This window comes from Zootoca vivipara, chromosome 2 (genome assembly GCF_965207765.1).
Source record: "Zootoca vivipara chromosome 2, rZooViv2.hap1.1, whole genome shotgun sequence".
Lineage (NCBI taxonomy): Eukaryota > Metazoa > Chordata > Lepidosauria > Squamata > Lacertidae > Zootoca > Zootoca vivipara.
In genome coordinates this window covers 331,280-350,760 of record NC_142584.1, presented here as the reverse complement: position 1 = coordinate 350,760, position 19,481 = coordinate 331,280, and the positions used below count along the sequence as shown (strand labels likewise).

The window sequence follows — 19,481 nt, the reverse complement described above, 5'->3', positions numbered from 1 at the left end:
GCTGTGTATTTACAGTGCTAAAGGCAGTGCTATTTACAGAGATTGACACATCTTATCCGTCTTCTTCAGAACCTCCGAATGGAGGTTGGCGCATTTTCCTCCAGCAAAGAAGCTTGGGGAGACCCAGCCTCTTCCCCCAACGTTTCTTGCGCAATTCCGGAGTCGGTGGGATCGGCCTTCCCCCCTTGCTCCCCCCTTCCTGTCCCACCTTGGGCAGTGGCTCCGCTACCTTGCCTGAGCCTCGGACACCACTTCCTGCTTCTCCACTTGAATCGGAACTCTCCCTGCTTTCCCCAGCGCTCGGGGATGGGCTGGAGCTCAAGATGGGAGGGACCTCCTGATATCCTCTGTCCCTCACATCCACCCCCCTCCCAGGCCCTCCTCCTCCCCTCCCTAGGGGCCCCGAAGGTGCCGGGGACGACTGAAAACCTAAAAAATCCGTGTCGTCGGAGCCTGTGGGCGTGAAAACCTCCCCCCAATCTGGCGAGTGTCCTCCTTCCCCCTGAGAAGACGGAAAGCCCAAAAAGTCCGTGGCGTCCAAGCTGGTGGGAGTAAAAATCTGCTGCCAGTCCTCCCCTGTCTCTGACGTGGTCGACCTCGGAGAAACCCACACCTCTTCCTCAGGATCTTCAAACTCCGCCTCCCACCTCCATGGAGAACTACCCTCTGCGACCTCTTCCTCAGGCCCCTCCCCTTCTCCATCCCTTTCCATGTGCCAGGGCTTGGGCCTGTGGGGGAAGAGGGCGTGGAATTCTTCCACTAAGAATTCCTCCTGAATTTCCGTGGCCGGTACCCATTCATTCTGGGACGGCGGGGCATCCTCCCACGCCATGAGGTACTCCAGGCCCCCCGCCCCTCTTCGTGAATCAAGGATGGCCGTGGCTTCATTGAGTTGCTCCCTGCCTCCCCTCTCCCCCCTCCCTCGGGGGGCTGTTCGCTGCCTCTGAACCGGCTGCTTTCCCTGTACGGCGACAGCAGCGATCTATGAAACACTGGGTGCACCCTCATGTCTTCCGGCAGCTCCAGCCTGAAGGCTACCGGATTTACCTGTTGCGTGACCGTGAAGGGCCCCAACCTTCTGGGTGCCAGCTTCTTGCACCTCCCTCTGGTGGGAAGGCCCTCAGAGGACAACCAAACCTTGTCCCCCACCCTGATGACCTCCCCCGGTCGCCTGTGGCGATCTGCCCCCTTCTTGTACGCTTCCTTGGCCCTCTCCAGGTGCTCTCTGAGCTGCTGGTGCACCGTCTCCAGTTCCTCCGCCCAATCCTCTGCCTGTGGGCCCTCCTCCTCCCTCTCCCTCTCTGGGAAAGATCTGAGGTCGCGCCCGTAGTTGGCCTTAAAGGGCGACACCCCTGTGGAGACGTGCACTGCATTGTTGTAGGCAAATTCTGCCAGTGGCAGGCGATCTACCCAGTCCGTTTGCCTCTGGCTGACGTAGCATCTCAGGTACTGCTGCAAAATGGCGTTGACCCTCTCCGCCTGTCCATTGGTCTGCGGGTGCCAGGCCGTCGACAAGCTGACCTCCACCTGCAGGAGGTTCATGAGCCGCCGCCAGAACCTGGAAACAAATTGGCGGCCTCGGTCCGAGATAACCCTTAAGGGTAATCCATGCAGTCTGAATATGTGGTCAACAAACAGTTTGGCTGTCTCTTCTGCCGAGACCGCCCTGGCACATGGGATAAAATGGCACATTTTGGACATGAGGTCCACCACTACCAACACTGCTGTCTTGCCCCTGGAAGAAGGCAGGTCGGTGATGAAGTCCATGGACACCACTTCCCATGGCCTGTGCGGTGTGGCCAATGGCTCCAGCAACCCTGCTGGTGCTGCTCTGACTACCTTTGCTCGCTGGCAGGTGTCACAGCCCCTTACATAGTCCCGAACATCCTCCCGTACCCCTGGCTACCAGAAGTGTCTCATGACTAAGTGCGTGGTTTTGTCCCTTCCAAAATGACCTGCCGTTGGGTTGTCGTGCATCTGCTTGAGGACCTTACCTCTGAGCTGGGTGGTGGGCAGGTACAGGGCTCCCCTGTAAAAAAGCAACCCCCTTCGTTCTGCAAAGTCTGTGGCTTGCTCCCTCCCCCCTCGCAGATCTCTGAAGATGCGGGAGGCGAACTCATCTGCTGCCGTCAGTGCTGTGAGTTCCACCTCGCTCACCACCGCCGCTCCGCAGGACCATGTCGACGGGGGAAACACATGTCGGGGTGCTGGTGGCAACTCCTCCTCCATGTACTCCGGCTTGCGGGAGAGGGCATCCGCCCTGACATTCTGCTCCCCCGGTATGTAGTGGATGGAGAAGTTGAAGTGCGAGAAGAACTCTGCCCACCGTATCTGCCGCTGGTTGAGCACCCTGGCCGTTCTCCAGAACTCCAGGTTCTTGTGGTCCGTGCACACCTGAATGGGGTGCTTGGCGCCCACCAGGAAGTGTCTCCAGTGTCGAAACGCAGAATGGATCGCCAAAAGTTCCTTATCAAACACCGTGTAGTTGCGCTCTGGCTGTGTCAGCTTTCTGGAGAAAAAGGCACAGGGTCTCCACTCTCTGTTGGCATCCAGTTGCAGTAAGACCGCGCCCACCGCTCGGTCCGACGCGTCGGTCTCGACGCGTAGGGGCGCGTCCTGCACCACGTGGAACAGGTTCTGGTCTGAGGCGAACACCCTCTTGAGGCTTTCGAACGCTGCTTGCGCCTCCGGTGTCCACCTGAACTTCTGCTTGCCTCTCAGGCAGTCAGTGATGGGAGCCGTAACACGAGAGAAATTCTTGATGAACTTCCTGTAGAAGTTGGCGAAGCCTAGTAGGCGTTGGGCATCTTTGCGCGTCCTGGGGCTGTGCCAATCCAGGATGGCCTGCACCTTGTCCTTGTCCATCGCTAGCCCCTTGTCTGACAGCTTGTAGCCCAGGAAGTCCACCTCCTTGGTGTGGAACTTGCACTTCTCCAGCTTCACATACAGGTGGTGCTCCTTCAGGCGCTGCAGCACCTCCCTGACATCCTTCACATGCTGCACTGGGTCATTGGAGTAAATAAGGATGTCATCTAAGAAGACCAAGCAGTTCTTGAAGAGGAGGGAGCCCAGAACGTGGTGCATGAAGGCCTGGAAGCATGCTGAGCCCCCTTGCAACCCGAAGGGCATCACCCGATATTCAAAAGAGCCCAGAGGCGTGAACATCGTGGTCTTCCACTCATCGCCTTCCCGGATCCTGATCAAGTTGTACGCTCCCCTCAGATCGAGCTTGGTGAAGATCTTGCCCCTGCGCGCTGCTGTCAGCAGATCGTCCACTCTGGGCATTGGGAACGCCACCGGTTCTGTCATGCTGTTCAGGCGCCTAAAATCCACCACCAGACGGCGCTGTTGCGTGTCTTTCTTGTCCACCCAGAAGACTGGGCTGCCCCCTGCTGCCTTGCTTTCTCTGATGAACCCCCTCTTGAGGTTCTTGTCGATGAACTCACGCAGATCCTCCAGTTCCTGATCTGACATGGAGTACAGTTTGGCTGGGGGTAGCGTGGCCCCTGGCACCAGGTTGATCTGGCAGTCGAACGACCTGTGGGGGGGGGGTAGGTGGTCGGACTCCGCTTCGCTGAAGACCTCCTGCAGATCCCAATATGGTTTGGGTATCGCCTCTCCCCCCTTGACGTGCATGGTGGCCACCGTGGCTATCGGTGGCCCCTCCCCTGGTTGGCGCTGCATGCAACGTTCCAGACAAAAGTCAGATCCAAATGTGATGCATCTCTGGTGCCAACTGATGGAGGGGTCATGGCGCGCCAGCCAGCTCATGCCCAAGACGATGGGGGGGTCCGAGATGGTGGTGACGTTGAATGCCAGAGTCTCTGAGTGCCGTCCCACCGTCATTCTCATGGGGGGGGGTCTGATGGGTGATGGCCCCTCCCAGCAACTCCCTGCCGTCAATGGTGGAGACGTGCAGGGGAAAGTCCAGCTGCAGAAGTTGGATCTGGTGCGCTTCTGCAAATTTTCTCGAAAAGAAGTTGGCAGACGCACCCGAGTCGATTAAGGCTAAGACCGTCAGGGGATATCCATTAGGGAGCGTTAGCGTCACTTCTAGAACCACCCCTGCTCTGGGGGTGGGGGTGGGCTGGCGCTGCTCTTCGCTGTGCGGGCGGGTGGGCTGGGGCTGTTGTCTGCCGATTGCGCCTGGCTGCTGCCCCTTGTCTCCTGCAGCCAGGCTGTCTCGTTTCCCTGCTGTGGTGCTGCGTCAGTGGGGGAGGGCACAACCGTTCCCGCCTTCCCTTGCCATTCCCTGCGGTGGGGGCAGTTTCTGACGAGATGCTGAGGGGAGTTACAGAGGAAGCAGTTCCCGCCCCTTCCCTCCTTGCGTCTTGGCGCCGCTGGGGTTTGAAAAGCCCCCCCCCGCGCGCTATCAATTTGCATGGGTTCCTGATCTGCCCCAGCCCCAGGAGTGGCCTGGGAGGCGAGTGAAGTTCCCACCCCAGCCTGTGCACCAGCATGGTGAATTTAGCCCAATATTCGCGAACTGTCATTTTCCCCTGGCGTAAATTATGAAGTTCCTCTTTGGTATGGTCCATATGACTGTCACTCGCATACATTATTTTTAAAGCTTCTAGAAATAATTTGACATTCTTCATGCAAGGGTTTTTTGCCGCGATTAACGGTCTGAGCCACTCCCTTGCTGCTCCGGTAAGATGCTCCACTATAAACGCTACTCTGTGTGCATCATCAGGGAATTCATCATTGTGCAGCTCAAGGGCGTATAATATCTCAGTCTCGAAGCCCTGGTATTCCCTTGGATCTCCGTTGAACTTGCTCACTAGGGTCCCCGCTCTCCTTCCCGGCAATACTTGGAGTTGGGCCCCCCCCCGCCCTTGTTTTTCTCCGCATCCAACTTGTTTTGGAGGTCCACCGCTAGCGTTCTTAACTGCTGCTCTTTATCCTGTAATGATCTCACCTGGTCAATGAGATTCTGCCTCTCCTCCTGGCTTTTCCGCGTTTCCTCTTTGGCCGCTTTTAATTCTCCCTGTGCCTGCACCGCCAGTTGCTGCAGGTCCTGCTGGGCTTTCTCCGCGATCTGCCGCCATTTCTCCGCCTCTTGCGCGCTCATCCCGGCAGCTCCAAAGTAGCCCCCAAAAAAGATTCGGAGGTAGCTGTCACAGTGGCCTGAGTGGGCTACTTCAGAGTAACGACTCCACACAGCTCTGCATTTTATCCTTTTATTGGTGCTGTGTATTTACAGTGCTAAAGGCAGTGCTATTTACAGAGAGTGGCACATCTTGTCAGTCTTCTTCAGTACCTCCGAATGGAGGTTGGCGCATTTTCCTCCAGCAAAGAAGCTTGGGGAGACCCAGCCTCTTCCCACGACGTTTCTTGCGCAATTCCGGAGTGGATGAGTCATCCTGGCTGTGTGGTGGCACGTGTGAATGTGTGGCAGGATCTCCTTTAGGTCTTGGAATGGCCAAATGATGATGATCTGCAGAATGTATCACGGGACCAGAGAGGAAATGAATTTCATTCTTCATGCAGAAGAGCTTTTCCTCAGAGGATAAAGCTTTAGGAAGCAGATAGCCAAACTCTGTAACCACCAGGGCTGTCTTAAGCAGGTTGGGCGCCCTGGCACACAGATCGCTCCGGCGCCCCCGCCCCGCCCCGTTTCTTCCCGCAGCTGGTGGGTGGGCACAGCGCGCAGCGCCCCCCTGACAACCCGGCGCCCCGCGCCACTAGAGTCAATGGGCAAGCCGCCCCTGGTAACCACACTGATTCTTTGAGAATATTGGCTTTAGCAGCTTCCCCCTTTGAATAGTTAAGGATGTCCTCAGGCCCAGCTCCAGGTTTGGGATGACATTGGTCTGGCTGTACATTGGGAGCAGATCCAGCCTTGTTCCTGGTGGTGCCAGCCAGTCCAGTGGGCCCCACCCCTACTCCTCGCCCAATGAGTCTCATTGACGACAGCAGCAGGAGCAGCGTGCTCCGCTGGTTTTTGCGCTGCCAGATGGAGTGGTGGTTCTAGATCTTCATTCAGTTCTTTGCTCCTATTGCTGCTTTAGAGTGAGGGTGGCCAAAGAGCGGGGAGGGGCCCTCAGGACTGGGTCATCTGCCTGGGCCATCTGCTCCTGCAGCAACAGCACCTGCTCCTGGTTCTTCAAGCTGTCTCCAAACTCCACTCTTCTGCATCAGTTTCTCTGGACCACCAGTGGCTCACTTTGCGCAGCTTTCTTTCTTACTTCTTACCTGTCACAGTGGCCTGAGTGGGCTACTTCAGAGTAACGACTCCACACAGCTCTGCATTTTATCCTTTTATTGGTGCTGTGTATTTACAGTGCTAAAGGCAGTGCTATTTACAGAGATTGACACATCTTATCCGTCTTCTTCAGTACCTCCAAATGGAGGTTGGCGCATTTTCCTCCAGCAAAGAAGCTTGGGGAGACCCAGCCTCTTCCCCCGACGTTTCTTGCGCAATTCCGGAGTCGGTGGGATCTGCCTTCCCCCCCTTGCTCCCCCCTTCCTGTTCCACCTTGGGCAGTGGCTCTGCTACCTTGCCTGAGCCTCGGACACCACTTCCTGCTTCTCCACTTGAGTCGGAACTCTCCCTGCTTTCCCCAGCACTCGGGGATGGGCTGGAGCTCAAGATGGGAGGGACCTCCCGATATCTTTTGTCCCTCACACCCCCCTTCTCCCTTTCCAAGAGTGGAGGCTGTCATTTAACCACGGCAGCCCTGGGTGTAATACGGTTAGGCTGAGCGACGGGATGCCCAAGGCCACCGGGCAAAGTTAGTAGCCAAGTGGATTTTGAAAAGGGGAGGCTGTTTCTCTGTTCTTTTTCAGTATATTTGTTTTAGGGTTCCCCCTGTTTATTTCAATGGGCAATCCTAACAGGCTTCTGATGCCATGACTTTGGTGCTCGTCATCCAGATGGCAGGAACATTGCAAACCTGGACTACTTGCTCCAAGCCACAATACCTGCCAATTTGCAGGTGCAAAGAATCCCAGTTTTATAGGCAGTTTAAAAAGGTGTACAAACACAGTCCAACTGCTATCTAAACTGTAGAGGGTTTACAATCTATCACTTTTACTTTTCTTCCTCTGTGCCCTCTCTGTGAACTGTACACAGTGGGCCAGACCATTTCCAGAACAAAACATTGCTGCAAATAAAAGAAAATGGAAAATGATTGGGGGGGGGGTTTGGATGGATGGGATTTTATTTGTTTTTATTCAAAATGAAGCAGGGCTCTTTTCATTTTTCAGTTCATTTTTAAAATAAATACACACCCCTAGATTTTGATGTTTTGGTTTCACACGTTGAACCACCCCACCTGTGCTTTCTGGACCCTTTCTCCATAAAATAGTGATCTCCCCAGAAAGGCTTTGCAGGGTCCTCAGGAAGACAATGAATGGAGACGGACAAGCTCTGCTCTGAGCCAGAGGGCCACTGCCAGCGCCGTTGTGACACATTCTCACTTGTTCCTGTCAAATTGGTACTTGTGACAGATGTTTCTCCTCCCCAGAACAGTAGAAGGGGAGGTGAACTGAGGTGTTTCTCAAGGAGTGCTCTGAATTCATGTAGGGCATGTGGGGGCCAGATCCAGGGATTCCACACCTGGGGGGACAGACACATTTTGACTGGTAGGTGGCGTGCAGGCCTGGCCGTTACTCTATGGAAGGCTTCCTCAAGCTCAGCCCTCCAGATGTTTTTGGCCTACAACTCCCACGATCCCTTGCCAGCAGGACCAGTGGTCAGGGATGATGGGAATTGTAGTCTCAAAAGATCTGGAGGGCCGAGTTTGAGGAAGCCTGCTCTACGGGAAAACTGCCCTTTAGAACATGCCCCCCATGGAGAAATTCAGTTTGGCTCCATGATATGGTGTAACGGATTGACATAGTTTTGAAATATTTATTCCTACCTGGCTGGAAAAGAGTTAATCCACCTCCAGCCTGACTGACATAACATTTGGATGGGGGCGGGACTGTTCCCAGTTTAAAAAGAGGGAGGAGCGCTTTGGTCAGTTGGGGAGAGAGGGAGAAGGAGGAGAGAGATGGGAAGAAGAAAGTGGAGAGGCCAGGAGAGTGGTGCTTTAGATGAGGTTTAGGAAAGCTTGGTGTCAAATGTTTGACATAGTTATTGCACAACTGAAACAAAGCGGAAAAACACATGAAACGTTAAAGAAAGACCTATGTTTTTAAGATAATAAAATTCATCTCTTTTGTGCCAAGAAGAATCGTCATTCTTGTTCCAGTGGGGTATCAGAACTCACAGAAGTGGTGACTCAGGAGAGGACAAAACTGACCTCAGGAAAGGAGGCAAAAGTGTGTGTCTTAGAGGAACCCTGAGGAGGCTTAGGAAGATCATCGGAAGTGTCCACAGGTTGCCAGCGTGAAAAGGGGGAATCAGGCTGAGAGGGACCCTCACTGGTGGCAGGAGGTTATTCTTTCACACAGCGCTGGAAGGAATGTCTCTTTATTTATAAACTCCCAAGTATAAAGTGGTTTATTTGGGAGGTGGCGGGAGAAGAGTGTGTGTGGCTTCACCTCTGGATTCCTGTGTCGCCTTTTAGTAATAGAGACAGAGAGACATTTGTTACATCTGGTCATGGAGTAGCTGTTTTCTGCCTTTGAGACAGATGAGACTCTGCACCAGTCTCTCCCAGGCCAGTGTCCTGCTGATGGGAGTTGTAGTGCAAAGCGGCTTGCACACGGGGTTGGGAATGGCTGCTCTGCTCACCTCCTTTCTGCAGTAGAGGCTGCAAAGAAGAAGCCAGAAGTCTCCGCTTCCATTTTCAGTTCCATTATGTCCAATCCCTGGCTTTGTATGCGCTTTTAAGACACCCCATGCAGCTGGGAACTTCACAAAGGAAGAACGATCTTGACCTTTCTTCTGGAGGGACGGGTGGAAAGTTTTCAGATAAAACCTTTTGCTGGATGACAGTAGTTTGTGCACTGCTTTAAGGAGACTTCTAGTAAATACAACTCATAATCAGAGTGAAAAATATTAAAGGGGTCAGTCTTCTGAACACTAAAGTTTTACAGATCCCATACAGTTACAAAAATTGTGTGTTTTTATTTGTTTTGGAAGCATTACTTGGTGTGGGTGACTTGTTGAAATTAGCATTTTCCAAAAGCTGAAATGGGGCTGGAGAAACCAATTTCAGCTAGCGAGCCTGATCCTGAGCTCCCTAAACAGACCACAAGGATGACATGAGGGTCACAGGCCTCCCTTGCTGTTTGCCCTCTAGCACAAGTGGATCCTGCAAGAGTATTTTTCAGTGCAGAGTGCTGGCCATAGGGTTCCAGCTAGCCATGCCCTTGTCAGGATACGTATGCCATTCCATCCTGAAGCCCCCTTTTCCCCTGATTGCTTCTTTCCTCCAGCCATCGGTCAGCTTTATTTCCCTCTGAGCATGCTCGCTGGCCCTCACGGAGCTCTGCTGTAAACCATGCTCATGCCTCATTCCTCATGCTCATTCCTCATGGGGTAGTTTCTCCCCTTGATCTTGGTTTTGTTTTGGTACTTCTGGAAACCTGGCGGCTTCCCGTAACTTGTAGATACAGGTTGTTGTTTAGTTGTTTAGTCGTGTCTGACTCTTCGTGACCCCATGGACCAGAGCACGCCAGGCACTCCTGTCTTCCACTGCCTCCCGCAGTTTGGCCAAACTCATGTTTGTAGCTTCGAGAACACTGTCCAACCATCTCATCCTCTGTCGTCCCCTTCTCCTAGTGCCCTCCATCTTTCCCAACATCAGGGTCTTTTCCAGGGAGTCTTCTCTTCTCATGAGGTGGCCAAAGTATTGGAGCCTCAGCTTCAGGATCTGTCCTTCCAGTGAGCACTCAGGGCTGATTTCCTTAAGAATGGATAGGTTTGATCTTCTAGCAGTCCATGGGACTCTCAAGAGTCTCCTCCAGCACCATAATTCAAAAGCATCAATTCTTCGGCGATCAGCCTTCTTTATGGTCCAGCTCTCACTTCCATACATCACTACTGGGAAAACCATAGCTTTAACTATACGGACCTTTGTAGGCAAGGTAATGTCTCTGCTTTTTAAGATGCTGTCTAGGTTTGTCATTGCTTTTCTCCCAAGAAGCAGGCGTCTTTTAATTTCGTGACTGCTGTCACCATCTGCAGTGATCAAGGAGCCCAAGAAAGTAAAATCTCTCACTGCCTCCATTTCTTCCCCTTCTATTTGCCAGGAGGTGATGGGACCAGTGGCCATGATCTTGGTTTTTTTGATGTTGAGCTTCAGACCACATTTTGCGCTCTCCTCTTTCACCCTCATTAAAAGGTTCTTTAATTCCCCCTCACTTTCTGCCATCAAGGTTGTGTCATCTGCATATCTGAGGTTGTTGATATTTCTTCCGGCAATCTTAATTCCGGTTTGGGATTCATCTAGTCCAGCCTTTCGCATGATGAATTCTGCATATAAGTTAAATAAGCAGGGAGACAATATACAACCTTGTCGTACTCCTTTCCCAATTTTGAACCAATCAGTTGTTCCATATCCAGTTCTAACTGTAGCTTCTTGTCCCACATAGAGATTTCTCAGGAGACAGATGAGGTGATCAGGCACTCCCATTTCTTTAAGAACTTGCCATAGTTTGCTGTGGTCGACACAGTCAAAGGCTTTTGCATAGTCAATGAAGCAGAAGTAGACGTTTTTCTGGAACTCTCTAGCTTTCTCCATAATCCAGCGCATGTTTGCTATTTGGTCTCTGGTTCCTCTGCCCCTTCGAAATCCAGCTTGCACTTCTGGGAGTTCTCGGTCCACATACTGCCTAAGCCTGCCTTGTAGAATTTTGAGCATAACCTTGCTAGCGTGTGAAATGAGCGCAATTGTGCGGTAGTTGGAGCATTCTTTGGCACTGCCCTTCTTTGGAATTGGGATGTAGACTGATCTTCTCCAATCCTCTGGCCATTGCTGAGTTTTCCAAACTTGCTGGCATATTGGGTGTAGCACCTTAACAGCATCATCTTTTAAAATTTTAAATAGTTCAGCTGGAATATCATCACTTCCACTGGCCTTGTTATTAGCAGTGCTTTCTAAGGCCCATTTGACTTCACTCTCCAAGATGTCTGGCTCAAGGTCAGCAACCACACTACCTGGGGTGTACGAGACCTCCATATCTTTCTGGTATAATTCCTCTGTGTATTCTTGCCACCTCTTCTTGATGTCTTCTGCTTCTGTTAGGTCCTTACCACTTTTGTCCTTGATTATGGTAATCTTTGTACGAAATGTTCCTTTCATATCTCCAATTTTCTTGAACAGATCTCTGGTTTTCCCCATTCTATTGTTTTCCTCTATTTCTTTGCATTGCTCATTTAAGAAGACCCTCTTGTCTCTCCTTGCTTCTTTTTGGAAATCTGCATTCAGTTTCCTGTATCTTTCCCTATCTCCCTTGCATTTTGCTTGCCTCCTCTCCTCTGCTATTTGTAAGGCCTCATTGGACAGCCATTTTGCTTTCTTGCATTTCCTTTTCCTTGGGATGGTTTTCGTTGCTGCCTCCTGTATAATGTTACGAGCCTCCATCCATAGTTCTTCAGGCACTCTGTCCACCAAATCTAAATCCTTAAACCTGTTCCTCACTTCCACTGTGTATTCATAAGGGATTTGATTTAGATTGTATCTTACTGGCCCAGTGGTTTTTCCTACTTTCTTCAGTTTAAGCTGGAATTTTGCTATAAGAAGCTGATGATCTGAGTTACAGGCAGCTCCAGGTCTTGTTTTTGCTGACTGTATAGAGCTTCTCCATCTTTGGCTGCAGAGAAGCAAGAGGGGAGGCTTGAAGAGTGAGCGGCCGGATGATGGCTTGAGGGGGGAGGACACCCAATTACTTGGTAATGAGCTCCAGCTGAGAACAGGGTGGGGTCCTGTAATAAACCTCAATTTGAGTAGAAAAAGAATCACCAGGGAGGCTTGCATGGATATTTTTCAGGCACACTTATTTGTGTTTAGAGGAGCAGGGCAGGTTGTTTGTGATTTTGAGGGGTGGTGATGCTTATTTTCATGTTGTCAAAACGTTTCCTGGCTGGGTTCTACTTTTGGGGAGGCACAAGATCCAGGTTTGAACATGTTTTCCCCTGGTCAGTTGGCAATCTGAGGATAAGGGCTGCAACTTTGTGGAGCCTATTTTTGAGATAGATTCAACACTAAATATATATGTACTGTATAAAAAAGTAGTGCAAAAACACCTCTTGATAAAGGCCATGAAAGTCTGATAGGCATGAGAGGAGATGGAGAATTCTAGTCTTTTCCTCTTAAAGTTTACCCAGCAGCTGTCTAGGATTACCAGGTTATGAGAAGAAGACAAGGGGTCCTGCAGCTTTTCATAAGGATGGAGATGAGGGAATTTCTGCAGGTTTTGTCACTTTGAAGCACATTTACTCCACTCACCAGCTGAAAAGGCTCCCAGAACGACTTACAAAGATCAGTAGTCGGGCAGCCCCTGCAAAAGACTTGACACTTAAGGAAAAAGGGATGGGGAGAGAAGCATAAATGCAAGTTTAAGTAGCAGTTCTTTTAAAAGTTACAGTTTGTATTAGAACCAGCTGGGATGGAAATTGTTCATGTAGCCTAGTATGTTCTAACTGTTTTTAATTCTGAATTTTTAATTGTAACCTGCTGGTGAAGGGCAGGTAATAATAATAATAATAATAATAATAATATAATGGAACAGCCATAGCTAGGCACCAATGGTGAGCAAGGAATGGCTGGAGGTCCTGGCAGCAGAGCTGAGGGGGTTGTCCTGTGCCCTTTCTCTGTGCTGAACTCTGATGGAATGGCCGCTGCAAGAATCTTGTTCTTAACTGGGGAATACCACTAAGGGTGTCTCCTCCTGCTGCTTTCAGAGCAGTGTGGGAGCAGAAGTGTGTGTTCCTCCACCATGCAAGCATTTTGCACATTTTTTAAAAAAGTGCTGAGCATATCAAATAAGTGTCCTGTCCCTTGGAGCCAGGAGGCCTCTGATCTCTTCCAAATGCTAAAGAGATTCCTCTCTCCTGTTCTTAGGTGCCTTTGTTATCTGCTGGACCCCTGGACAGGTGGTGCTCCTGTTGGACGGCCTTGGCTGTGAAACCTGTGATGTGTTATCGGTGGAGAAATATGTCCTGCTTCTGGCTGAAATAAATTCACTCATTAATGCTGTCGTCTACTCCTACCGGGACAATGAGATGCGCAGCACTTTCCGGAAGATTCTCTGCTTTGCCTGTCACAGGATGCCAAAGTACTCGCCTGCGTCGGTCAAGTCCAGCACCACAGAGCACAGGATATTGCCTCAGAATGGACACCCAGTGATGGACTCCACACTCTAATCTGCCATTTTCAGGCTCCTTCATGCTGGTTGTCTGAAGCCAACTTTTGGTAATCGATGGGAGACCAGCCTGTCTTGAGACCATGGCTGCAGTGCGACTGGGGAAAGCGCTGTGACCAAGGTTATTAATCAGGAGACATTGTTGTACCTGTGGATGAGGGCAGCCATCTTGGTTTGTAGCGCCCAACTGTGACGATGTGCGCCCCCCCCCGACAGATGGTGCTGTAGAGACCACATATCTGGGATGCAGTGACTGTTCACAGAGCCAAGGAATGAATCAGCACACTTGCTTTGCATGCCACCTTGAAAGGCACCTTAAAAATGCTGCTCTGTTAAGAACCTGTTCAAAACTGGTTTGCACCACAGCTTCTGCCTTCCCAGGCTAACAAGCAAGTCTCCCTCTGTCTCTTAACACTGGGGTGGGGGCTCTTAAGACAGACTCTTGTTTTTCTAGTTCTTTTAAGCACACAAATGTTTGGGCAGTCTTTGAAAAATGGTGGAATGAAACCCCTGGGATCCTTGCCTTTCTGTTCTTGTACAGTGCTGTTTTAAGCAAGCTGTGCTGAGGGGAAGCATCTCCTGCCATGTCAAGGTGCTCATCTAGAATGTTTCTGTGTAGGGTGAAGAACTTTCTGTCCCCAGACTGTTCAGTATTCCTGCCTTCTTGGCACGACCATTCTAGGGCTGAGACACAAAAGCCCACGTCTTCTGCTACTGCACAAAACTCTCCAATAATCTGTTACAACCTCTACCACCCACTGCATTTTATGCTCTCAGAAATTCCAGGTCAAGATAGCCCAGTTGCCAGCTGTCTTTCTGGCAACATCCACCGTAACAACTAGGTTGAATTCATGGTCCTGTTCTATCTAGGAACAAGCACCACAGCAGCAATAGGAAAGAATGCAAAGAGCAAATATTCTTTTCTCTCTCTTTTTTTTTTGAAGGTTGATGCTTAGAGGTAGAGTTTGGCAGCTTAGCTGAAGCTCAAATAGTGTGGTGCCCTCCAGGTGTTGTGGGACTACAGCTCCCATCATCCCTGCCCATTGCCCATGCTAACTGGGGATGATGGGATTTGTAGTCTCACAAGTGGAAGGTCCTGTGTTGGCCACCCACCAGCTGATGACTGTGAATAGTTTAGCTTGCTAAGTATCATATTCTTCTGCCCAGGCTTTGTTTGCTCCCACAACTCATTTGCTGTAGGAAATGGACCCCCTGCATTGTTGAAACAGAGGCACAATGCCCAGTTAGAGGGCTGGTTCCATCGTGAGGTCTTGCCTGGGTAAAATGCCCTTGTTTCCCTCCACAGGCTTGGCCTTGAGGAGCTTTAGAGTCACTGGGTGAAGAGTCAGTCAGCAGGTTTGCTCCTGGGCCTTGAATAATTGCAGAGCAGGCAGAAGTTTGGGGGCTGAACTCAGCCCACCCCCTCATGGAGATGATGATGCTAACTGTGCTTCAGCTCTTCTTCTTCCAGGTGTGCCCAGTTGAACCCAGGTGTCCCAAAGCCAGCAGCCCCTGTAAGCCCAGCAACATGCAAAAATATGAGTTGGAAGAACCTGTGCTTCTTTTCCACTGTGTAAATTTCACACACATCAAACACCTTCTCTGGAAAACTGAAGGGTTTTTTAATATATCATATACGCCAAGAATAAAATAATGTGTTGGTAGACTGACAAAAGTGATTGGAATAATATGGTTAGCGTGAACTGATGCCAAGTTGTCCTTCTCCCTTCTGCTCATGTTGCCACCCAAGCAGGGGGGGGGGGGAACTGGCCTCTCCTCCTGCCTGACTTGCACTTACCAGCTGGTGGCCCTTTTCATGGCATAGAGGTAAGACTGTTCCCTGTCAATGTCTGCAGAAGAAGCTGCTGTTAAAGGCACAGGATCAGCCCTCACTCCCAAGGGATGGTGAGCCTAGACTATTGTGTAAGTCTTATGTTGTGCATGCACAGGCACACACTCTGGAAGGTTGTCCCTGCTGTGGTTGTGACTGGAAGAAGCTGTTCAGGGCAGGCGGAGAATGTCATGGGCTCCACCATTCCATTCATTCTCACCACTTTTCACTGTGGAAGGAGGCAGTGATTCTTACCAGAACTGTGGCAGGAAGGGATTTATAAAAAACTGTGTTCTATTGCATATGTTGGTTGCCAATGCTGCTGCAGACTCTTAAAACAATCCAATCTTAAAACAATCCAATATAACAGCGCAACTCAGAAAAATGAACACATGAGCCAAGCATCAGTTTACATGATAATAAAAGACACTAAATAAAATTATTATTATTACTTATTATTACTACTACTACTACTACTACTTTGAAAGGCTTAATCAAAAGGTGCAGGAGATGTGGAAAGTCTTTGCCTGGTACAGGAGTAACGTTAGTTAAGTAATGCCAGGTGAGCTTCCTGGGGGAGAGCATGCTGCAAAGGGGGCTGGGTGTGTAAGCCTCTGTAAATACCCCCTTTCCCCTCACTAAGGTTTAGCTTGGGAGCACACACACACACACAGTGCTGGCTATTTGATAAAGAGAAATCATGCACTCCAAGGCAAACTGTGTGACAAACTACATTTCGATTGGCCCTGGAAGTAGGTTGAGCACTTGGCTCTGACCTAGGCTACTGGTGAGAAGAGCCTGCCCAAAATATTTTTGTGAATGGGGCAAAATGGTTAAAGGGAAAAGGGAGGGCTGACAATTCTCCATCAGGAGACAAGGACAGATGGGGCTGAAAGCAGCCTTTCAACCTGACACTCTCTAGGTGGGCCTTGTAGTCCCAACAGCATCTGGAGGGCACCAGGTTGGCAAAGGAGCAGTGGAACCACAACCCAGTACAAAGGGTAAATGCTGGGGGGGGGGAGAGCTTGGCTGCAGTGGCAAGACAAAGGGAGGGCCCATGTCAGAGGTTATTACGGCTACTCTAGAGTAACGACTCTGCACCTGCTTGTCTTTAAACAATCTTTATTGGTGCATTCTATGTACAGTGTAAGGTGGTGTCAGGAAAGATGTCTTCTCAGTTCAGTCCGATCCAGAATCCGGGACTGCCCCCCCCTCTCCGCCCCCTTTTCCAACATAAAAGGCGCAGAACGGACAGTCTCCTCCCTTTCCGTCTTTTCCTTAATTCTGGAACCGGGGGTAAAGGTCTGCGCTCCATGTTTTCCCTTTCCCCCCTGCTCTTCTCCCTTTGTTCCTGGCTGTGGGGCTCAGGTTGTCAGAGCCCCGATCCCCTCTTCCTATTTCCTGCTTAGCCTCTGCCGAGTCTGCGCTCTCATGACTACTGGCCGATGAGCTGCTCCTGATTAGAGGCGGGGGGGTCCTGTTCTCCCTGATTCTTACAGCCCACTTTGACAGTAAAGTAGTACAGGCGGATTGCAGCTGATTCCGTCCCCACCACTTGCACCTGAAAGGATAGGGAGCCAGCATGGCCAATGGTCAGGGGTGATGGCAGCTGCCGTACAACACCACATGAGCTTCCCTCATCCCTGGTAGGCATGAAGGAAGGGCAGCCTTGTGGCAGCAGATGAGATGGCTTAACTGCACCGAAAGCCTCCAGCAGAACACCAGGGGCTCCTCAACATCCGACATGGCACAGGGCAAAGGAGACAGCACAGCACTCTGCTGCCTTGCAAGGCATTAATGTTCCACCACCTGACGCTGTCCTAGCTTAGTCAAACTCTCTGTCTCTCTCTGTGTCTTCTGCTTGCAAATACTCCTTGGGAGATGGTTGGTCCCTGCCAGTTCCCAAACTATTGCCCCCATTTCACTTAAAGCACAAATAGAGGGAACTCAATCGAGGCTCAACTATTCTGACTGGCGGCTGCACGTCTGTGTTTCTTCCCCCTCACCTGCTGCTTTAGCCTTTTCACTGGAGGTGGCAGGGATGGGACTTGGGACTGACCACCCGCAAAGCAGAGGTTCTACCCCTGAGCTTCAGCCCCTCCCCAGATTTTAGGTCCCATCATTCATACACTGGGTGCAACAGAGCAGGAGGTTTTCCTAGACAAGCCCCACTGGAAGACCAGGAGCTGTGCAATTCTGCTACCAGGCTATGGTGGTTTGATGCTATTAGGGTTTAATTGCTTTTTAATTACTGCCCCCCCCCCATTATGTTTTTGCCTGTTTCTATCTGTCAGCTGTCTTGAGCCCCTGTCTGATGAAAAGGTGGGATATGTATGTATGTATGTATGTATGTATGTATGTATGTATGTATGTATGTATAAACTAATGATAACCCCAAAGTGAGCTGGAGTGGAGCCTAGGTACCATTAAGAGCAGGCAGATCAGCCTCGTGGGCAAATGACCCACTGGCATTTACTCGCAGGGCAAACCCCACTGAAATGGATGGGGTCACTGGTCTTGTTCAGATCACTTCCATTTCTGTTTAGACGTGCAGGACAACTTCCCAGTTGATTGTGAAGTGGCATCTCCAGTCGGCTTCCGGTCCTCAATTACTAAAATGTTTGGGGCTCCTTTTAATGGCTGCTCTAAGCAGGGCTGGAGCTATCAGAAACTCTGGCTGGGGGACCAGTGCAGCTGGAGGTTTGAAAGGGTACGGAAGTAAGAGCTGGCTGTGGATAACGGTAACTCTGAACAGCTGCTTACAAGAAACTGGCTGCGTTTTCTTCTTCAGTCTCAAGAGTCTGTCATGGATGCCTGACAGTTGTGCACAGGGACAAATCTGCACAGGTTGCTCGGTGCTTCCACAAATGACCCCTGGAAAAATTAAGCTGATTACGCCAAACTGCTTTTAGAAAGTCTCTTGTGTTTCTTTTCCAGATTACCTCATTGATTAGCAGGACATGTGGACACTTTAAAAGGGTGTGCTGATGTGGGAGATCCAAACGACCAGCTGCTTAAGCCATGGCTCTCCACTGTTTGTGAATGGATCCTTGTAGTGAGAGATGAGCTACGTTGTTCTCTTCCAAATACCTCACTTGGCTTTCAGGAGGGGCTAATGAGCAGCTTGCATTGCTTCTGGGACTGGAGAAGGAGAGCTCTCCGAGAGCCTTGCTCTGTTGGGCTGCAGCTGTGGAATCAGAGGTGGGGAATCCCTGGCCCTCCAGATGTTGCAGGACCACAACTCCCATCATCCCTCACCAATAGCCATGCTGGCCACAGCTGATGGAAGCTGGAGTTCAACAACATCTGGCGGGCACAGGCTCCCCACCACACTGATAAACCAAGATCCAGATAATGGATGCACATCTTACAAGCTGAGACCATGCACCTTTAGGGATTTGTATATTTTATCAGCAATTGCTACCCTTTCACTCTCTCAGACTACATAAGAAGAGTTTGCTGGATCAGGCCAATGGCCCATCTAGTTCAGCATCATGTTCTCACAGTGGCCAACCATTGGGAAACCAGCAGGCAGGATCTGAGCACAAGGGCACACTCGCCCCCCTCCTCTGGTTTCCAGCTGCTGGACTTCACAAACTTTGCTGCCTCCGACTTTGAGGGAAAAGCTTAGCCTTTGTGGCTAGTAGCCAGTGACAACCCTCTCCTCCTTCCTCTCTCCAACCCTCCACATGCACTGACAGTCACACACACACACACACACACACACACACACACACACACACAAGTCTAACAGCTGACCAGCACACCATGCTCTGTGGCAACCCTTCCCACAAATTGCGCACAGCCCCACCTCTTCCTAGGCATTACAGGACACTAATTTTTGAAACATTTGAGCTGTTGGAACATAAATGAGAGGTTTCAAAGGCTACAGCCTCCGTTTAGCTCAGGTTCTCTTTATTTCATAAAGAAGACTGGGTTTGGGAGTCAAAGGGCTGCAACTGTTGTCCCCTCCTTCCGCCTGGCTGATCTGCACACCCCAATAGCTCTAGGACCAAAAAGAGTGGCAGGAAATATTATCCAAATGCAGCTCCAGCCTGAAAACAGAGAGCTGATCTAGGTGTCGGGGTACCTTGTATCTCAAGCAAGGCCAGCATATGATGCCAGATGTTGATTTATGGAAACACATGGGAGATGTGAGGGACTTTCACCCACCACCTTGCAGGGCCATCTTAAGGATACCCGACGCCCTGGTGCGAAGATCCCTCCGGTGCTCCCCCCCCCCAATTCCCAGAGTTGACCCCCCCCCAGTCTTTCCAGCTTCCTTTGGGCAAGGCCAAGAAAGGCAGGCTGCAAACAAGCCCCTCTCCTCACTTGCAGCAAGTCATAAAAATAGCCCCGGCCCAGGAGGACAATCCACACACTACCAGGC

At 50.7% G+C, this 19,481-nt stretch overlaps 1 protein-coding gene across 3 annotated transcripts in view; it reads left to right on the top strand.

Annotated features, from left to right (window-relative positions):
• LPAR2 (lysophosphatidic acid receptor 2) overlaps positions 1-15,544 on the top strand; it is a 55,179-nt gene extending 39,635 nt beyond the window's left edge. For all 3 annotated transcript variants that reach the window (XM_035101727.3, XM_035101719.3, XM_035101712.3), the window contains exon 3: positions 12,960-15,544. In XM_035101727.3, coding sequence (XP_034957618.2) covers positions 12,960-13,261 — 302 coding nt within the window. In that variant the 3' untranslated portion in view covers positions 13,262-15,544. The remainder of the gene's footprint in view (positions 1-12,959) is intronic.
• The last annotated feature ends 3,937 nt before the right edge of the window (positions 15,545-19,481 follow it).